Raw genomic sequence first — 18,810 nt, forward strand, 5'->3', positions numbered from 1 at the left:
GCCGAGGAAAGCAACAATTTTTACTTGTTTTGTTAAATATATAAGCTAAATAAATCAACTTAACTGCATCTTGTGCAAACAAGTAATATCTTTAATTTAATTTTTACGCTAGTGTTACAGCGTCTGTTGCTTTTCTATTATTGGGTCAAATTCAGCTTGACCTCAGAGATATCCGCGGCACACGCTAGCCCAATGGCTAGCCATAGCGCCTGTGGAAGCATAGAGTTTCCTACAAAATTACTATGTGTGGAAGTACTAGAAGAGCGCAGAGTAACAGACATGGTTACATAGTTCTGTGAGGCTGAGCAAAAAAATTAATAGCAACAAAGCGGGTAATCCATAGAGTTAATATACTACACTCTAGAGAAAAAGCTAGACGAAAAAAAAAGCAGCAACTAATACGGGTGTCACTCGGCGCACTTTTGATCGCGATCAAGCCGGACCCGGATCGAATTTCTCGGCTGCAATTGGTTCCTTTGCGCAAACTGCGTGAGGTAGCCCATCGCGGTCTAGAATTTCAATCCGCATCGGGCATGATCGCGATCGAAAGTGATCATTTGACACCGGTATAACGGTAGAAGTGCTGCTTGCTGGGCGAGTTGGTTCACGCTGACACTTGAGAAAACCAGCGAAAAAATTGAGACGCAAGCACGAAAGAAAGAAGAGGCACCAGAACGCTGGACTAGCCACTGACATATGAAAACACGGATCACCCTCGAACACGAAACCGCCAACGCATGCGCAATGCACTTAGCAAGGTACAAAATCTTTAAATTGATGAGCACACCATTTTGCCCTAACTCATCTTTAAATCCAGACTTTCAGAAGTGCTATCACGATCTTTATCGCTCAGAGAGATAGACGGAACACTGATGCATTTTCCTTCCTCTTGTGTATAAAACGCCTCAAGTATTTCTCTGTCGGTTTTCGTCCTAATTAACCCTGCCAAGAATCGTCACATTTTCAAAAAATGGTGCACAGACGACAGTGATGACAATGAAAAGCCAGGTGACCATGCATCTCCTTGAGAGTTGGTCAACACACAAACTCGCGCATCCGGTCATTCACCGAACAGGCCGATATGCGTCACTGACCGGATGCGCGAGCACTGTGCGTTGACCAATTCGCTCTTAAACGAATGTACACCGTGGAGTCTCTACGTGTACACCCTTTGGGTCGTATCTTGCCACACAACGATAATCGTGATCTGTAGATTGCTTGCGTTTCCTTTCTCGAAAATTCTGCGCTCGCTACTTTTCTGTCGAGATTAATATAATTCGCTGTCATGCTGATAACGCGCATGCCGTTCGTGACTTGGAAGTACCGGGGTCGCAGCGTTAAAGGAAGGAAATGCGGACAAGACAGATCATAGGCGTATCTACCGAGGGTGGGAAAGTTAAGGGTGGGGGCACTTCCCCCGCCCCCCACTGTCAAAAGTGTAGGGGGCAAAGTGTGTCATTTACCCCCCCCCCCCCCCCCCACACACTTTTGAAAGCGGGCACTTTTCAGCTGAACGCTGGAAAGTCCAACAAACCTACAATTGAAGCTTAATATTCTTTCTTAATAGAGTGAACACATAAGTAATGCTTTTCTTTACTGCACATACCCTGCTTGGACAGCGAGGATTGTTATTTGTGTCTTCTCGGGACGCTGTGTAGCGGACGATGCGGGGATTCGTCATAGCACGCTCGCGTTGTGGAGAACGCCTGGCGCTGGGAAGTTCCCGCCATAAGAAACTGTCAGCTTGCGCAACTTGCATCATGTCCAGTTTTTTGGGACCGCTTAGATATCCGTATAAGAAGACACAATCAGCTTGCTACCATTGACCTGCGGGCGAGGTCCACATAAAGTATTATAATCAGCCGCGCCCAACGAGTGGTGTGCCGTACGGCATGAAATCGGCGGATTATCAAATGCTGGAACTATTTAATCGCTGTGCAGGCATAGCCTACGTAGTGTTGCAGTCCCAGTATTTTATCGCGATCAAAAATTTAATCATATCTCTTACAGGTATAACCGTGGAATTTCATTGTGTAGTCACGATTTATCGAAGACATGCTCGTGAGAACTACCTTGGTCGAGCGTGCGAGCCATTTCAATACCTACCAATAAGCTTTAGGCTTTTCTAATTTTTTTTCTAAAGGCATGTGTCGCTTCCGACTTGGCGATTTCATTTTCAGGCTGTTTCTAAATAAGAGCCACACTATCACTTGTTTGCCGGCAGGAGTAAAAACAACTGATATTTCGTATTTTCAAAAAATGAGGGCCACTTTTTGGTGACGGGTACTGGAAATTTGCGCTGTGTAGATTGCTTATGTGCTGTGAAAACAGTTACTGAATGGCCGCTTTCTCCCAATTTTTATGCGTTATAGACAGCATTTAGGCGTGACCCCCTCCCCCCCACCCCTACGCTCGGTAAAATATGCGAGGCACGGTGTTTAAAGTTATTCGAAGTACGAGGCTATGCTCCGAGCGACGAGCGATATACGTTTATTCCATGTATGTTCATTGCAGCCTCTGCAGAAAGTTACTTAGTGAAGCGTTCCGAGTGACACTGCTGCTAATCGAAATGTTTTCCAGACTCCTAAAACAGCTCGAGAGACGGTTGAAATTCCATGAAAATAGCGAGAATTTTAAACACAATGCTTTGCGGAACTCACTTTCCTGCTTTAGATGCGAGTGTTGCAGTTAATTTCTACGTCCCCGCGCTTTTCCAAGTGTTTTCGTGCATCATACAAGATTCATAGTTTCTTTCTTCGTTGTCCTCGGTGAGCTAAACAACGTATCTGTCTATGTCTGGGGAAAATTAGGGCATTGTATGGCCAATGTGCAGTCATTGTTCCAAATGGCTGAGTTAAATGCGCATTTTCCAGTAGAATATGCATACAAGTGGTCCATAGCGTTATTATCCTGTTTTATATACGAGCAGTGCGAAACTTAATTAGGCGGCTGCGCTGGCATAATTACAACTGAGGTCAAATTTTAGCGAACATGATGGGAACAATACAGCAAGCTTAGGTGCGATGGTAAATGCGCGTTGATCAAACACAGCCTTTAAAAGAATTGTAAGCAAGTGCTCGAAAGTATGCTGCTGCTATTAGCTAGCTTTTCCAATGTCCCAAGGTAACTCCGCGTTTCAGATATTTTATACTCTGAAGGAATAGGCAACATTTAAAATTAAGTGCAATGTGTAGAGCAGTTTTAACGTTTCTGGCTTATTTACAGGCGTTACGAATAATTACTGAACCCCCATACATTTATTTTTTCCAGGCGTGATACTTTAGGTTCGCGTGGTGTCCTCACTGAACTAAAGGAGGCAGCTTCCTTATGTTTGCTGGCGGTAAGGACAAGATAATGGGTGTCCTGGAGGTAAAGTTCGAAGTAGATAGGTAATTGGTGCTCTCGCAATAAATTACGCATGCAAGCACTTTAGAGTGTTATGAGCGTGTCTAACGAGCGGGGCAGAATTTAGCCCCCTGCCTTGGCAGAAAATTAAGAGCCACCAAGACCAAATTTAAGGAAAATTGTTCGTAGGCAATGGAGACTCTCTGTGAGAAGTTAAATACGGTTGCAGCAAACACAATGTTTCAAAAAAAAATCTTATTCAAGTGTTAGAGCGTGCGATATTGCCGCGTGACAGAAGAAATCTATACATAACATTATCTGGATACCAAGCCACGCAGGGATCAGAGGCAACGAAGGGGCAGACAGCCTAGCTCGAGGGATGACCAGCCGAGCGGGAACGTCAACTGCCCCAGAGGGGCCACAGATCAACTGCGGGAACAGCTATTCAGAGCTATTAAACCTCTATAAGGGGCTAAGATATCAATATCCCCCACCACATAAAGCATTAACAAAGGAGGAGGCCGCAGGATGGCGGAGACTGCAAACGGGCTCCTTCCCAAACTTACACATACTAAGTAGGATGTTCCCCACGCAGTATAGCGCAACCTGTCCGTGGTGTGGAGCTAAACCAACATTATACCACATTACATGGGAGTGTACAAGAAACCAGGCATTCCACAAACACAAAACACCAAGTGCGGAGCAATGGGAGAGCTGGCTCACCAGCCGCGAGCTATATAGAGGCTCAAAGAGCTCTATAATAGCACACGCGTGCGAGGCGGCCCAGCTCAGTGGAGCCCTGGACTAGGGGCCCATCCATGGCTGAAGAGGACCCAAGCTTCAAGAATGAAGACTTCGGCCTCGACCCGCTAAAACCTTAAAAAAGTCAATAAATTTTTCCATTCTATTCCATTCCATATCGCATTAGGCCAGCATCGATGAAGAAGACGTAGAGGTGGCTGTTTGTTTTTGTATGTTTCCTTTTCTTTCTTTTTTTTCCTCGTCGAATTTGTAACACTTCAAAGGATAGGTAATAGTTTCAGCACGCAATTCTTGGCCAATCCCCCAGTGTGAGTATGAGCCATAACATGAGGCCATCATCATCATCATCATCATCATCCTCGCCATATTGGCTGCTGTCACTCCTGAGCTGCTCACCTTACCTGTAAATATTTGTAAATATACGTTTTTTGTGCAAAATTTCTGGTGGAGGTGCGGGGTACTCTGCCTGTTTATCACCATCACCCCAGCACGGAACTCCGAAGTGGCCGCCGCGTTGTTCCCTCGGCGATGGCCACTGAAGCACCCACCGCGACGGAACTTACCGCGCCGCAGCCGTCCCCACCGTTTGTCATCTTATCGCGTCCAAAAGATCCGGGCACCTTCTGTGGCACAGATGACGTGGATGTCGAAGATTCGATTTCATGCTACATGCGTGTCAGCAAACAGAGCAGGTGGGACGATACCCTTATATGCCGGCAAATTTGGTATTTTATCTAAAGGGAACTGTACGCGTCTGGTACGAGACGCATGAGCACGATCTCACCAGCTGGGACCTACGCAAAGAAAAACTGAACGACTTGTTCGGCAAGCCCTTGGGTCACCAGCTAGCCGCTAAAAAAGAACTTGGCTCTCGCGCGCAGTCATCTACTGAATCATACATTTCGTATATCCAGGATATTGTAGCGCTTTGCCGCAAAGTTGACGGTAACATGTCCGAAGCGGACAAGATCAGGCACAGACTCAAAGGCATCGCCGAGGACGCATTCAACCTCTTGGTATTCGGGAACGGTGCTACAATGGGTGCTGTCATGAAAGAGTGTAGGTGATTCGAACAAGCAAAATCCCGCCGTATGCCCAGCAATTCACCAGGCTCCTCAATACTGCCGCATCGTCATCATGCGAAGAACCGCCACAGACTTTACAATCACCTGTTTCAGACACTTAAAAATGTATCGTTCGTCCTGAAATAGAAGCAATGTCACCAGCCCCTCTTGTGCCCGATGTCTCCACTGCTAACCAGCCTATGGTTTCCTTGATTCAAGCTGTGGTTCGACAGGAGGTCGCTAATTTGGGACTCTCCTCTGTCTGCACCGGGCGCGCTCCACAGTTATACCAGTCACACCATCAGTTTCACCAGTCGCACCGAGGGGCTCTTTTATTCGCGATACCGCAACTCCCGCCGAGTGGAGGACGCCGGATGATCGCCCACTGTTTCGCGTGCTCTTGAGTTGGGCATATTGCGCGGCACTGCTGGAGCCGTCGGACGTCGCCGACTGGCCGGAGAACCCAGAACCCTCGTCCTGAAGGCTATTGCCGTACAACATTGTCGCACACTCTAACTGACACGCCCGATGTCGACATTCGCACCAATGTGTATAGCAGGTCACCATCACCGTGCGACCGCCGATCTCGCTCGCCGCAAGCCCGCTGATTCCCTTCGCGTGCCAACCCTGGACGCTACGCACCGGAAAACTAACGAGTGCAGCGCCCGGAGGTGAGGCTGCAGTCTTGACCCGGCTTCGAAATCGTCTTACTGTCCCCACCCGCTCCAATTTGCTTGAAGTCCAAGTCGACGGTGTTACTGTTACGGCCGGTATATTGACACCGGTACACAAATCTCGGTGATGAGCGCTAGTCTTCGCGAGAAGCTGAAGAAAGTCCTGACACATGCCGTGCAACGAGCAGTAAGAGTCGCCTATTGAAGTACATCTACCGTTGTTGGAACAAGTACTGCCCGCGTCACTATATCTGGCCATCGGACAAGTGCTCTGTTTCTTGTGCTTGAGCAGTGCCCATACGACGTGATCTGGGGCATTGACTTTTCATCCACACATTCAGCCCTTGTCGACTGTGGCGCCGGTGTCCTTCAACCGGTGAACCATCAATAAAGTGTTGCATGACCCCCTCAGCAGTTGCAGTGGTGGTTTTGAAACAGCGCCGCTGGCTATCCACTTTCGCAGGAGCAGGATGGCGAGTCATTTTTTTTAAAATAAACAATACCCAGATGCAATGAAATGATTGGGCTTAATTGGCTTATATTTACCATGCCTTTACAAGACAGCTCTTCACTGTCTTAAACATCAAACAACGAGACCTGCCCGATTTCCTTTCTTTGTTTTTGTCTTTGTCGTTATAATACGAGTGGCGATTCTTTTCCTTTTATCTTCTCCATTTCTATACTTTTCGAGCCGTATGCCCACGGGTATTCCAGCGCTCTGCTTCCTTCGCTGCGATTGCTGCAAAGTATTTGCGCGTGCTTGTCGAGCGGTTGCATATACGTGCCTGTTCCATCGTTAATTGAGCCTAACCTTGTCACAAAGCTATATGCTTCACACTAGCGGCATCTCTCGTGTGTTGTACCGAGCCGAGGGGCATATGTACGAGTCTGGGTCAGGGAAGCACAGTTCTCGATCTTGAGGCTTCCCGCTTCGCTCATTTCTGGCTGCCTGCAGCTATATCATTTGGTGGCCCAAACATTTTGAAACTTGAACAACATATCAGGACCGCTTTCACTGAGCAAATCTGTGAGTACTTTATATAACGTCAACATTGTGTTGCTTTAACACTATATGAACCAGACAAACGTAGCTTACAAAATATGCAATAAACTATACAGGTTGACCAAGTTCACCACGCGCCTAAAAATAATAACAAATAGTAAAGCTATAGAGGCTATGCAACGAAGATTCTGAGCGCGTACTTTAGACAACGCAAATTCAGCTCGCGCTGCATTAACCAAGCTCACTATAATATTCTGAGGACAGCATCACTGCTGCACAAGTGTATCTATGTGTAATGGTTACCAAACTATTATATACCAAGAGGCTCCCGCATCGTTTGGAGTAGGTTTGTTCTTTGTGCACGCAAACTGTTCATCGCTATGCAATAAAAACAATCGGACGACTCTCACGTTTTTTTTCTTCGAGCACGCCTTCTCAGATCCGCGAGCCGAAAAAAAAAATAAACAATGGCTCGAGCATACCGAAAAAAAATTGGGGTTTTACATAGTTCAGGAAGTAAGCCTAACCGACTATATTGCTAATTTATATGGGCGGCATCGATGTTCTCGTAAATGTGCTCATCCTCGCTTTTGGGCGAACGCTTGGTCGAATCCGCCGCTCCTTTCGACTTGGCCCCGGGCGCCGCGGCGGAGTGCTTCGCATCGGGCGAGGCGGCACGCTTCTCTTTGTCCCGCGATATGGTGGTCTCGACGTGGTCGTGGTCGGGGACCGGCTCGTAGGTGACCTCGGTCAGGCCGTCCCTGGTCTGCAGGTACAGCTGCGACTTGTTAGAGCCGGGCACTTCGACGTCATCGTACACGTTCTCTTCCCACGTGCTCGACGCACCGGACGCCATTCGGGACGGAAGCGGCGGCCCACTCGTCCCTGGCGGCAGCCGCTCGCAGAAGGGCTGGCGCTCGGGAGGCTTCCTGCACGGCTGCAGAGCGCCGACGCGCGGTTCCGTTTCACGCAGCAGTGTTTGCGCGCGCCGAAACGTCGTTTTGCGACGCGTAACGAGTTCGGCCCGATGTGTAAACCGCGTGGCTGTGCTCTTTCGTCAAAACGCACGCGACGTCATTTTTAAGGTACCGACACATTTTGCGCCACGATTTTGGCTCCCTCAACCGCTAAAATTCTTGTCCCATTTAACTTACTGAGCGCCAAATAATTTCCCACCCTTATCTCTCCGCGGGTGAGAAACCAGTACAGGAAAAAAAAAAGATATACATCGTAAAGAGTATATTTAAATGCTATCAAACATGTTCATCTTCTGCAACGCGCCTTTCGACATAGCGATTATATATACTTGCCTGCCCGGCAAGTCAGCAAGGGAAGGGAAGCGCAGTCGGGGACGGCAGAAAATTGGATGGGGTGAGGAAATTAGGAAATTTGCAGGCACAACTCGGAAGCAGCTATAGCGTAAGGCAAGGTTAAGTGAAGGTCGCTGAGAAAGGCTTTCGTCCTGCAGTAGACATAAAAATAGGCTGGTGATGATGATGATATGCGCTTCAAGACGTATATTTGTTGCAGTGCGAGTGTTGTTTCATTGCGTGAACAGCGACGGCAACCTGCACATCTTCAGGGGTAGTAGAAAGATGGGGCTCATTCATTATATGAGTGCCGTCCTGTGTTCGAGCCATTGTTAAAACAGCAGCCACGGTCAACCAAGTATACGGGAGCAGCGCAACGGCGTAGCCGTAAATGTACTTATGTTATTGTACACTGAAATGTACACTGAGATGTAAATGTACTGATGTTAAAGTACGACCGTAAATGTACTGACATGGGCAACACTGATAAACGACAGAAATGACGATATCATGGAGTATAGTAAACAATATAGAAATTAGTGCAGCTTTAACATCAAGAAATTCTTTCTATATTTGTTTTTCTTTTTCTTCTGGTGACAGATATTTGAAGGTACTCTTTAGAGTGGAAAATTCGGGCAGCGTGGCGTAGCACGAACCGTCACGTGATAACACCGAGGCGGAGCAGTCGAAGGCGGTGGGAAAGCACGTTGCTAGCCCATATATCGGGGAGAGTTAATAAGAGCGGAAAAGTCTCCAGTTGGAAGCAGCTATAGCTAAGGCCTCTGCGCCAGCTACCGTCACCTAACCTGCCAGCTGACGCGCCCGTGGAAGAAGAGCTCCTCAATCGGAAGAACCATGCAGATTTTGCATACGTTTTGCGTATGCTGCAGCTAGCTGGCAGTAGATTTCTAGTACGCTGTAGCTGCAGCAAACGGGCACTGTAGGCAGCGCCATTCACTAGGGAGTTTTTAGAATAGGGGGACGCAAGCGTTGGGGCCCGCTGGCGCTTGGGGCCACGGTACTGCGCGTGCGCAGTAAGAGCTAGCGGGCCCCAACGTTTGCATACCCTTAACCTAAATCTCTCTACAGTCGCAAGCATGACTGTGCCTGATGCGTTATTTATTTATTTATTTATTTATTTATTTATTTATTTATTTATTTATTTATTTATTTATTTATTTATTTATTAAAGAGCGCGCAGCTGTGCACCAACGATGCAGGCTTCTGCGTCTCGATGAATACTGTGGTATGGTGACCGCGATGAGCGACAGAAAACCCGTGACGTTTGCAGGGCCTTAGTACTGTATATAGAAGTCTAAACTAACAGAAAAAAAAGTGTCATGATTGTGCGACCCCCGACATTTTCTTTCTTTCTTTTGCTTTATAGGATGTGTCATGTGTGAACCAATTTGACGAATAGGCACACAAGATCGACCTATATATCCGCGGTTTCAGAAGGCTGTTCTTCCGTTTGCCTGACTGTTACTATACAATCTTGCAAACCACGGCGCACACTCTAATCGCAACGAAGGCAATCTGCAGTCCATGTACGACAAGCGCCTTAATCATGTCTCGATCCGCACAAAAAGAAAGAAAGAAAGAAGAAAGTGCGCCAGATCTGCCGCTTGTTTCATTGTGAACAAGGCGCCCGTGGGTCGGTGGCCGGATCTCTTTTCCTCTTACGTGTAAGAACGCTTGCGTATGCTATCAACGACGAAGCGTCGGGCGCTTTGACGAAAACACGCGGACTTACCCAGAAGCAGCAGAATCCACTTTTTGGGCACGTGCACCAGTCCCTGACCGAGAGAGAGATAGAGAGAGAGAGTGAGACGTGTGCAGAAATGGTCCAAGATGACTGCCGAAGTAAGCGAAGCTCAATATAGCTTGTATGCAGATATGATTATACACTGCGCTTGTCCCTGCGAGCAGCTTTTCTTGTATAGTTCGTATTTTCGTGTCCAGTTGCACGGCTGTACACCTCGCCGTCCAGCGCGCAGCTATGACAGCGAGACGCGAGGCTGCGCGTGAACTTCGCTGAAACAGCGTCGAGATTTTTGTCACGTGATCGCATGTTCCGCACACGACACTGGGCGCGTCCTTTCTTACCACGGATATGAGCCGATCCTGAAGCATTAGCAAATCCAGAGTGGAGGTCGGGGATTACGCTTTCTCCCATTAACCGTTCAAAAGACTCACGTATTGGGGTTTGGAAATTAGGACCCCGTATAGGCTGCATGTTCAATTAAATTAATAAGGAACTGGCGACTAGAGCGTCTGTACAGTGCCTATGCGTTTAATTTTGGGACGTTAAAATCCATAATTTAATTTACTTTATTTGTTTAAACGTTAACTGGGACGCCAATGTACTTTGCCGCCCTATACTTTGGGCCCTATAACGTAAAACTATTCCAATATGTTTTTTATTCCGATCCCCTGACGTCAAATTTACGTAACCACCGGCACGAGTGAAGCACAGCGTTGTTTGAACCACCCCATCAATAGCTCTTCTCTTTCATAAGAGGTCACTTTGGTTTGATTTCAAAACCAATAACAATGGCTGTTTCGACAGGTTTTTCTTATTGCCTGACAAGAGACAAGGAGCATGCATAAGTGCAGAGGGTTTCCGTGGGCCGAGCTAGCGCAGTGGAATTAGATAACAGGATGGGTAGGGTTGTGCCGGAGTCTGCGATTGCTCCGCGTACATTGCTTAGCTTGCAGTGGCTGGTAGAAAATCGCGGCGGCGTGCAACGGAAGGTTAAAAATGCTGCTAACACGGATCCTCTGCGAATAGGAGCCGGCCGAGTGACGTCGTATACGGGCCGAAATGGCTCTACAACGATGTGCGGCCATGTTAAAATTTTTATTAGGCGCAAATAGGTTCGTTCTCGCCACGACATTACCCTGCTTATATTTTTCTGCATACATCCTGCCTTGTCCTGTGCGAAGTTTTCTTCTCACTGATTTCATGCTGGGGCCATTTTTTACTGCTTCCTCAATGTTTTCCACGTTGTAATTTCGAGTATCTCTTACCTTCTTCATGTTGATCAGTTTTGACAGTTCAGCGAATTCTGTCTGATCTACTGAGTTAGACATCTTCATGCTTTGTCGGTTCTTTATTAGGTTCTTTATTACTTCGGAGAGCTTACCTACTATTTACCTTGGTGCCTTATACCTCTCACTTCAATTGCTGCTTCTCAAGTCAGCCTAGTTGTGGTTTCATTCATTACCTCTACGTTACCTTCATCTTCCTGTTCTAAACCTGCAGCATGCACATATGTTTGCGAGCATCAGCGTAAATTCGTCTGCTTTTATTGTTACCGCGTCTACGTTGACCTGTTTGCATCTACACTGAATAATAGCGGAGGGCAGAAGACGAAAAAGGCCTGGAATCAGAAATAAGCATTTCTTTTGTTCGGTCTAGTGATGCATAATGAGTAAGCACACGTCATATCAAAATGGGAGTTCTTGCGGTTTTCGCCACGTTGTGTGACACACAAGCGAAAATACACACGCCTTCACAGCGACCAGTTGCGAGGATTTTTCGTACACTTAACTTTCCTGATATTACTTCCCTCTTCTTCCGTTACTCAAGCCTTCTCTTCTACAAGGCCACCTCAGCGCTCCTTCTCCCGCCCGCCCGCTTTATCTGTCGCAAGATCTTGTTGCGAATGGTTTTAAATATGAACATATGCAAATATGCATTTAACATATGCACAAATAATGGTTCTGCACGCCCAAGAAAGTGCAAACAAAATGTAATTAGATCTCCCATCACCATTTGCAATAAGTGCATTCATCTACACAGAAGTGGCAACCAGCGTTCGGAACTACTACGAAAAACACATTTCGCTGACTGCGAAGAACTATTTTGAGCACAGCTTCTATACGATATAGGCACGTTAACGGCATGGCAAAAGCAGTTAGCTTTCGTTCATGAAACACAGGCAGCGTTGCCGCCGGTTCGGTGGTGTTATATTACAGCCTTTTATTCCTTGTCTTAACGAGAACTTTAATTTACCACATCGATTCTTTTTTACTTATTTAGCTACAACTAATTTAAAAGTACCCTCTAATTATTATATGTAAGCGATGGGCTGGATTCACAAACAAAAATAAGCGAAGTATATATCTTTCAATATGGTCACCGTTCGACCCCCCTCCCCCCCCGTTGAAAAAAAACAATCCTGGGTACGGCCCTGAGAGGAGGGCTGATTGCAGAAATGGAAAAGAAACAGTTTGGCGTAGCTTTACGTTATATATCGCCCTTTGTGTACGTACTTAGGAACTTGCGTTCGGCAGAGTGTTTAATTTATTTCTATGCCCTACGAACCAGCCTGCTTCTAGTCCTCATGTGTGCCGTGAAACACCTGGCATATACAGTTTGTTTTTTAGACTATATAAAGAATAGTGGGGAAACTTGAGCGAGTTGGTGCAAGTTTATATTTTACAAGCAGCAGCGCTAGCAGCCGCGCTCTTTTCCTCGTTCTCGTCTTGTTAGCTCTGCTGCTTGTAAAGATCGACTGTGTCAGGTGGTACAATTCCATTCCGTGAGCTAGATTACTGGAAACGGGGCTCATTACTCGTACAGAAATTCGAGATGCGCAATCGACCAATTAAAACAAATTGCTAAATAAGTTTTAGATAACTATTGTATGACACACATTGCAATCTGCGAATTGTAGTCGGCGAGTTCACAATGCATGCCCACTCGGAACGAATTCTGAGATTATGCACGGGTTTTGAGATACGCGCCATCGAAGTTGCTGTAAAATAGTTTTTCCACTTATTTCTTCAAGAAATTGCAGTTTTATGTATTAACGCGATAGCCTGTGTCGCAGAAAATTCGATGTCGGCGTCGGACGTTGTTTGGGCAAAAAAAAAAAAAAAAACTTCGAACCACGCAAATAGGCCCTCCATGTGACGCAAGAAATTTACTGAACTGATTGAATTTCTCAAACTAAAATACGTGGAAAAATCGTAAACTACGACTTACACACAACCTACAGACATCATAGCTCTCGGGCTGTAATTTGACTATACGAGAAAACTAAATTCTGTTACGCGAAAACTAAAAGAAACCCATTTTGCGGCGTTTCTAACATTCATAGGCCGGCCACGACGTTCGCCGTTTGCGCGCTCCGGCGCGCGAATATCTCGGAAACCACGGAGCGGCGCGCCCGGTTCCTTGCAATACCTCCAGCTGGCGCTCACCTCCACCGCATCGCGGCTCATGCAAGAGGTCGCGTTTCTACCACAAAGCCCGCCTTCGTGCGTATCGTTCGCGACCAGCGTTTCCCGGTAAAAAATTACGGTTACATACGCTCCAGTGGCCGGGAAGCGTGGGAAGCAGTCGGGGATCTTTGAACGCTATCGCGTTCCACTCTTAAAGGCGAAGCTTGATCGTCGTCCAAATTGTGAAGCAAGAAAGTAACTGGAACACCCGCGTATTTCGTCGCACAGTTTGGGAAATAATATATCGAAACTGGTATTATTCTAAAAATTCGTTCTAAGTACATACGCCTTGCGAACTGGGTGCAGTTTGTAAATTGTAGTATGTGCAGCAATGTAATGGTTAAAAAAAGCTTACTCGTAAATTTTGTTAGTCGATTAAGCATTTCTATTACTCCTGCAAGTAGAATATCTGACTCTGAGTAATCTAGCTCAGCGACAATTAAGAAACATACTATTTTCCAAAGGCGATTTTTAAAATTTCTGCGCACTCTTAAAAACACAACGCCCGGTGTATAAAAGAGGATAACGTCTAAACTCAGCTAAAGGTGAAACGCTGTACTGCAATTTAAGTGGCTACCGCGGTCGCTCTCAGTGTATGCTACAACGTTTCGCTCGCACATGAGCAACAACAACATACGCGTGAGAAGTTCTAGAAGCCTAGAAAAACTGTGAGCACGCTTACCACAGACCAAGATGAGTCACCAGAAGGCTGACCCACATTGTCTGCGGACGGCGCTGCCCCTTCTGCTTCTTCGCTTGCTTGCTTGCTTCGCTTACTTGTGGCGGTTACCCACTACGGGGGATTGGCCAAGGAAGGGGAGAGAGAAAAACCTAAACGGGAAAGTAAATCAAGGTGAAGCTGTGTGTTGGGCTGATCGAACTAGACGCTGGTGATGATCAAAAGTTCCAGTTAGTTAACCTGATTATTATAGGTATTTGTACCAATCGAAAGCTTTTGAGCGCGGAGTTGCCTTTCCTAAGGCGAAAAGCGAGAGTAGGAATACATTTATCCCGCCTTTCGGCGACTTCCCTTGCCCTTTCGTCCCTCGCACACGAAATGCGGAGCGGCATTTTGTGCTGCAAAAGCTGCGACTTGCGGCAAAGGGAGCCAGTTACGCGTCGAACGGTTTGTCTATTGCAGCTCTAATCTTTCTGTGAAGCTTCCATTTAGTCGGCGTTGCTAGAGGGAGATATTCTGTAAAGAGGAAAAGCGCAGTACCTCAACAGCACTGAAGTATATAGAGAAAGGGAGTGAAAGAAGAGGGAAGAGAGAGGGACAGATATTGATGATGATGATGATGATAGCATCCCCTTCGAAAGGGGGCGTTGTCATAGTCGTACGTGTCACCAAGGCCGTCATTCATTCATTCATTCATTCATTCATTCATTCATTCATTCATTCATTCATTCGTTCATTCATTCAAATAACTCTATTGAGTGCCCTGTGATTTGGTGGGGTGGGCCTAGACACCGCCTAGGTTTCGGCCAACGGTTGTTGGCCCTTGGCGGCTTCCTCGGCTCACTGGATGGCCAATTCATTGCACCCTTTGGGGTGTATATTTGTCCCACAACAATAATCGTCACCTGCTTTGCTTGCATTTCCTTTCTTGAAAACTCGGCGCTCGCTACTTTCCTGTCAAGAATGCCGCGTCACACTGATAACGCGCATGCCGTTCGTAACTGGGAAGTACCGGGCTCGCAGCGTTAAAGAAAGGAAACGCGGTCAAGACAGATCACAAATATGGTTGTGGGACAAGATAAGCCCCAAAGGGTGTAAATTTTCTAAAGAGTGTAAGAGAATTTTACGCCCTTTGGGATGTATATTTGTCCCACAACAGTAATCGTCATCTGTCTTGCCCACATTTCCTTTCTTGAAAACGCTGCGCTCGTTACTTTCCCGTCGGGAATGCTATGTCATGCTGATACCGCGCATGCCGTTCGTTACTGTAAAGTAGCGGGCTCGCCGCGTTAAAGACAGATGACGATTATTGTTGTGTGGCAAATATATACCCCAAAGGGTACAACTGTTGTAGAGTGTTGTACAAAGTACACCCTTTGGGGTGTATATCTGCCACACATAAATAATCATCTGCCTTGCTTGCGTTTCTTTTCTTGAAAACGCCGCGCCCGCTACTTTCCTGTCGGCAATGGTATGTCATGCTGATAACGCGCATGCCGTTCGTTACTGGAAAGTACCGGGCTCGCCGCGTTAAAGAAAGCAAATGCAGACAAGACAGATGACGATTATCCTTGTGTGGCAAAGGGGTATAATTTTGCTTAAGAATGATACAGGGTCTGCACTCTAAGAAAAGTTTACACCCTTTCGAGTATATATTTGCCACACTACGATAATCGTCATCTGTCTTGCCCGCATTTCTTTTCTTGAAAACGCTGCGCTCGTTACTTTCCTGTTGGGAATGCTATGTCATGCTGATAAGGCGCATGCGGTTCGTTACTGGAAAGTACCGGGCTCGCAGCGTTAAAGAAAGGAAATGAGGACGACAGATGACGAATATCGTTGTGTGGCAAATATACACCCCAAAGTGCGCAACTGTTTTTAGAGTGTGTTCTGAAAGCAGTAGGACTGGTTTTTTCCTGGACGAACGGGCCGACGAAAAGTGGTCTGCGCGCGCAGGATCAGTGAAGGCGGATATTGGGAACGCTGGGAAAAATCGGCAGTCGGCTCTCGGCCGTTGAAGAGAGCAGGTCGCTTGTACTGTGAACCCCTGTCGAAATGCCTCGTCATGGAGAATCATGGACCATTTGCTGGATCAGCGATAAGCGATCAAATTTTGTGTAAAGCTTGGTAAAACGGGCAAAGAGACTCACGACACGATCAAGCAAGCCTCCGATGATGCTGCCATGGGTAGATCAGGTGTTTTTGAGTGGCACAAGCTGTTCCGAGAAGGTAGGGAAATAGTGGAAGACGATGACCGCTCCGGACGCCCTTCGACCAGCAAGACCAACGAAAATGTGTAGCGAGTGAAAAATTTACTGAACAGTAATCATAGGATGAGTATCAGAATGATTGCTGATGACTTGAGCATTCCTCAAACCCAAGTTTTTGAGATCATGACTGAAAACTGAGCCATGAGGAAAGTGTGCGCGAAGTTCGTGCCGCAAGTGTTGCCAGAGGAGAAAAAGGCCAACCGGAAAGCGATCTGCCAGGATCTTCTTCTTCATGTGAATAAGAACTCCGACTTTTTGTCCACTGTGGTGACTGGTGACAAGACGTAGGTGTTTGATTACGACCTGAAGAGCAAGCGGCAGAGCTCAGAATGGCACAGCCCTTCTTCCCCACGCCCCAAGAAAGCACGATCAATGAGCAAATCCAAGCAAAAGTCCATGCTCATTTGCTTTTCTGATCGACATGGAGTCATCCACATAGAGTTCGTACCACCCGGACAAACAATTAATGCAGTTTTTTATGTGGAAGTCCTCAAAAGACTGCGAAAACGCATTGTTCGTGTCCACCCAGCCATCACCAACAATTGACGGCTGCACCATGACAACGCGCCGAGCCACACAGCATATTCCGTGTAGTGGAGTATCTTGCCCAGCACAAGGTGGCAACGCTGCCTCAGCCCCCCTATACAGCCCCGACTTGGCCCCGCCAGATTTTTTTCTATTCCCGAGAATAAAATCGATGCTCAAGGAGAAGCATCACGGATCGGTAGAGGCGGTTCAGCAGGCCGTGACGGGGCAACTAAACAGAGGCGTACGAAAACTGGAAAGCTCGTTGGCAGCAGTGTGTAGATGCGGAAGGGTGCTACTTTGAAAAATTTTAATTGTTTGTACTATTCTCATGAATAAATTAAAAAAAATGAGTCCTACTTCTTTCAGAACAGACCCCTTATATGTATATCTCCTGGAACTAAACCTGGGAGTGCTAGCCAGTGCCAGCGCGCACGGCCTTAATTTACGGCAGATGTGGAACATCCTTTCCGCCGCAGGCGTTACGCGTACGTGATCTTTTTGGGTGAAGGAAAGTAAGCCCACACATGCTACCTGAAGGCATCAATGCTGCCGGATCCGAGGCCTCGCTATGTAATGAACGAGGACAAAGGAAACCGAGGGCCCGATATTTATTAGGCCTATCATGAAAAGCCAACATACAAGGGCACCAAGGACAGCACAGAATAATTACTTGCGCTCATTAACTGAATTAAAGTAATGATAAAGTAATGGAAATGAAGTTGGATGAAAATAACAATTGGCCGCAGGTGGGGCAGGAACCCACGTCTTCGCATTACGCGTGCGTAGCTCTTAGCTACCGCTGCGCTGTCTTTCTGTTCTCTGGGGTATTGATCATTAATATAACTCTAGGGTATTTATGTTTATCTGATGGAACTAAACCGGGGATCGAGTGTCACCATTCACGGCATTTACGGCGGCTGTGGAACATCCTTTTTTCTGCAGGCGTTATGTGTACGTGATCCTTTTGGGTGAAGGCAAGTGGCTAATAAACCCACATATGCTATCCGAAGGCATCAATGCTGCCGGACTCGAGGCCTCGCTATACGTGATGAACGAGAAGAAAGGAAACTGAGGGCCCGATTTTTATTAGTGATAACATAGAAGCTAACAAACAAAGACACCAAGGTGAGCATGGGTCACAAAAGGTCCCGTATGTTCGTGTCACACCCAGTAATAAGAGACAAAAAGACGACTAGTCATGTTAGAATTATGTGTCACTTGAATTATGTGTCGTGCATGCACTCTTAAAGCGGTTGCACCCTTTGGGGTGTATATTTGTCTCACAACGATAATCGTCACCTGCCAGCTTGCGTTTCCTTTCTTGAAAACTCGCGCTCGCTACTTTCCTGTCGAGAATGGTGCGTCCAGCTGCGTCACACTGATGACGCGCATGCCGTTCGTGACTGGGAAGTACCGGGCTCGCAGGCTTAAAGAAAGGAAACGCGGGCAAGACAGATGACGATTATCATTGTGGGACAAGATAAGCCCCAAAGGGTGTAAATTTTTCTAAGAGTGTGTGCGGCATAGAATAAAAATAAAAGCCATTATCTGCTGCCTGCTACGTATTCTGACGTAAACGTGCTGTAGAGAGCAGATTTATGTACGATGCTCCCAAACGCGACTACCACAGTAAACAAAGCAAACATGCTTATTTTGTCTCCCATAATTCTACTGCGAAGAATTAAGATGAGAAGATATACAAAAATTGCAAGTTCACTCGTTGAAAAGTGGCAATATGAAAGTATTTTGTTTACGAGCCTACAATTAGTATTAATAAAGAGGAACTAGCAAAAAAAAAAAAGAAACATGTACGACTACAGCCGGTGTAAAAAAAAAAAGAAAGACAGTTTTCTTTTTTCTTTTTACCCAGCAGCTGTGGTACGACAGTGAAAAGCACAAGTTATTGCAACTTAAGTTTTGGTTTCGCTTTTGTTTCTCTGTAT

General features: G+C 46.5%; 1 protein-coding gene across 1 annotated transcript; it reads right to left on the reverse strand.

The window, feature by feature from the left end:
• Positions 1-7,386: 7,386 nt before the first annotated feature.
• Positions 7,387-14,154, reverse strand: LOC142570462 (uncharacterized). Its single transcript, XM_075678847.1, has 3 exons — positions 14,073-14,154; positions 9,912-9,954; positions 7,387-7,785 (listed from the first exon to the last, which is right to left on the reverse strand). Exons 1-3 carry the CDS (start codon positions 14,108-14,110, stop codon positions 7,387-7,389), a joined length of 480 nt encoding a protein of 159 aa, XP_075534962.1. The 5' UTR covers positions 14,111-14,154.
• Between the last annotated feature and the right edge of the window lie 4,656 nt (positions 14,155-18,810).

Source organism: Dermacentor variabilis, chromosome 2 (assembly GCF_050947875.1).
Source record: "Dermacentor variabilis isolate Ectoservices chromosome 2, ASM5094787v1, whole genome shotgun sequence".
Classification (NCBI taxonomy): domain Eukaryota; kingdom Metazoa; phylum Arthropoda; class Arachnida; order Ixodida; family Ixodidae; genus Dermacentor; species Dermacentor variabilis.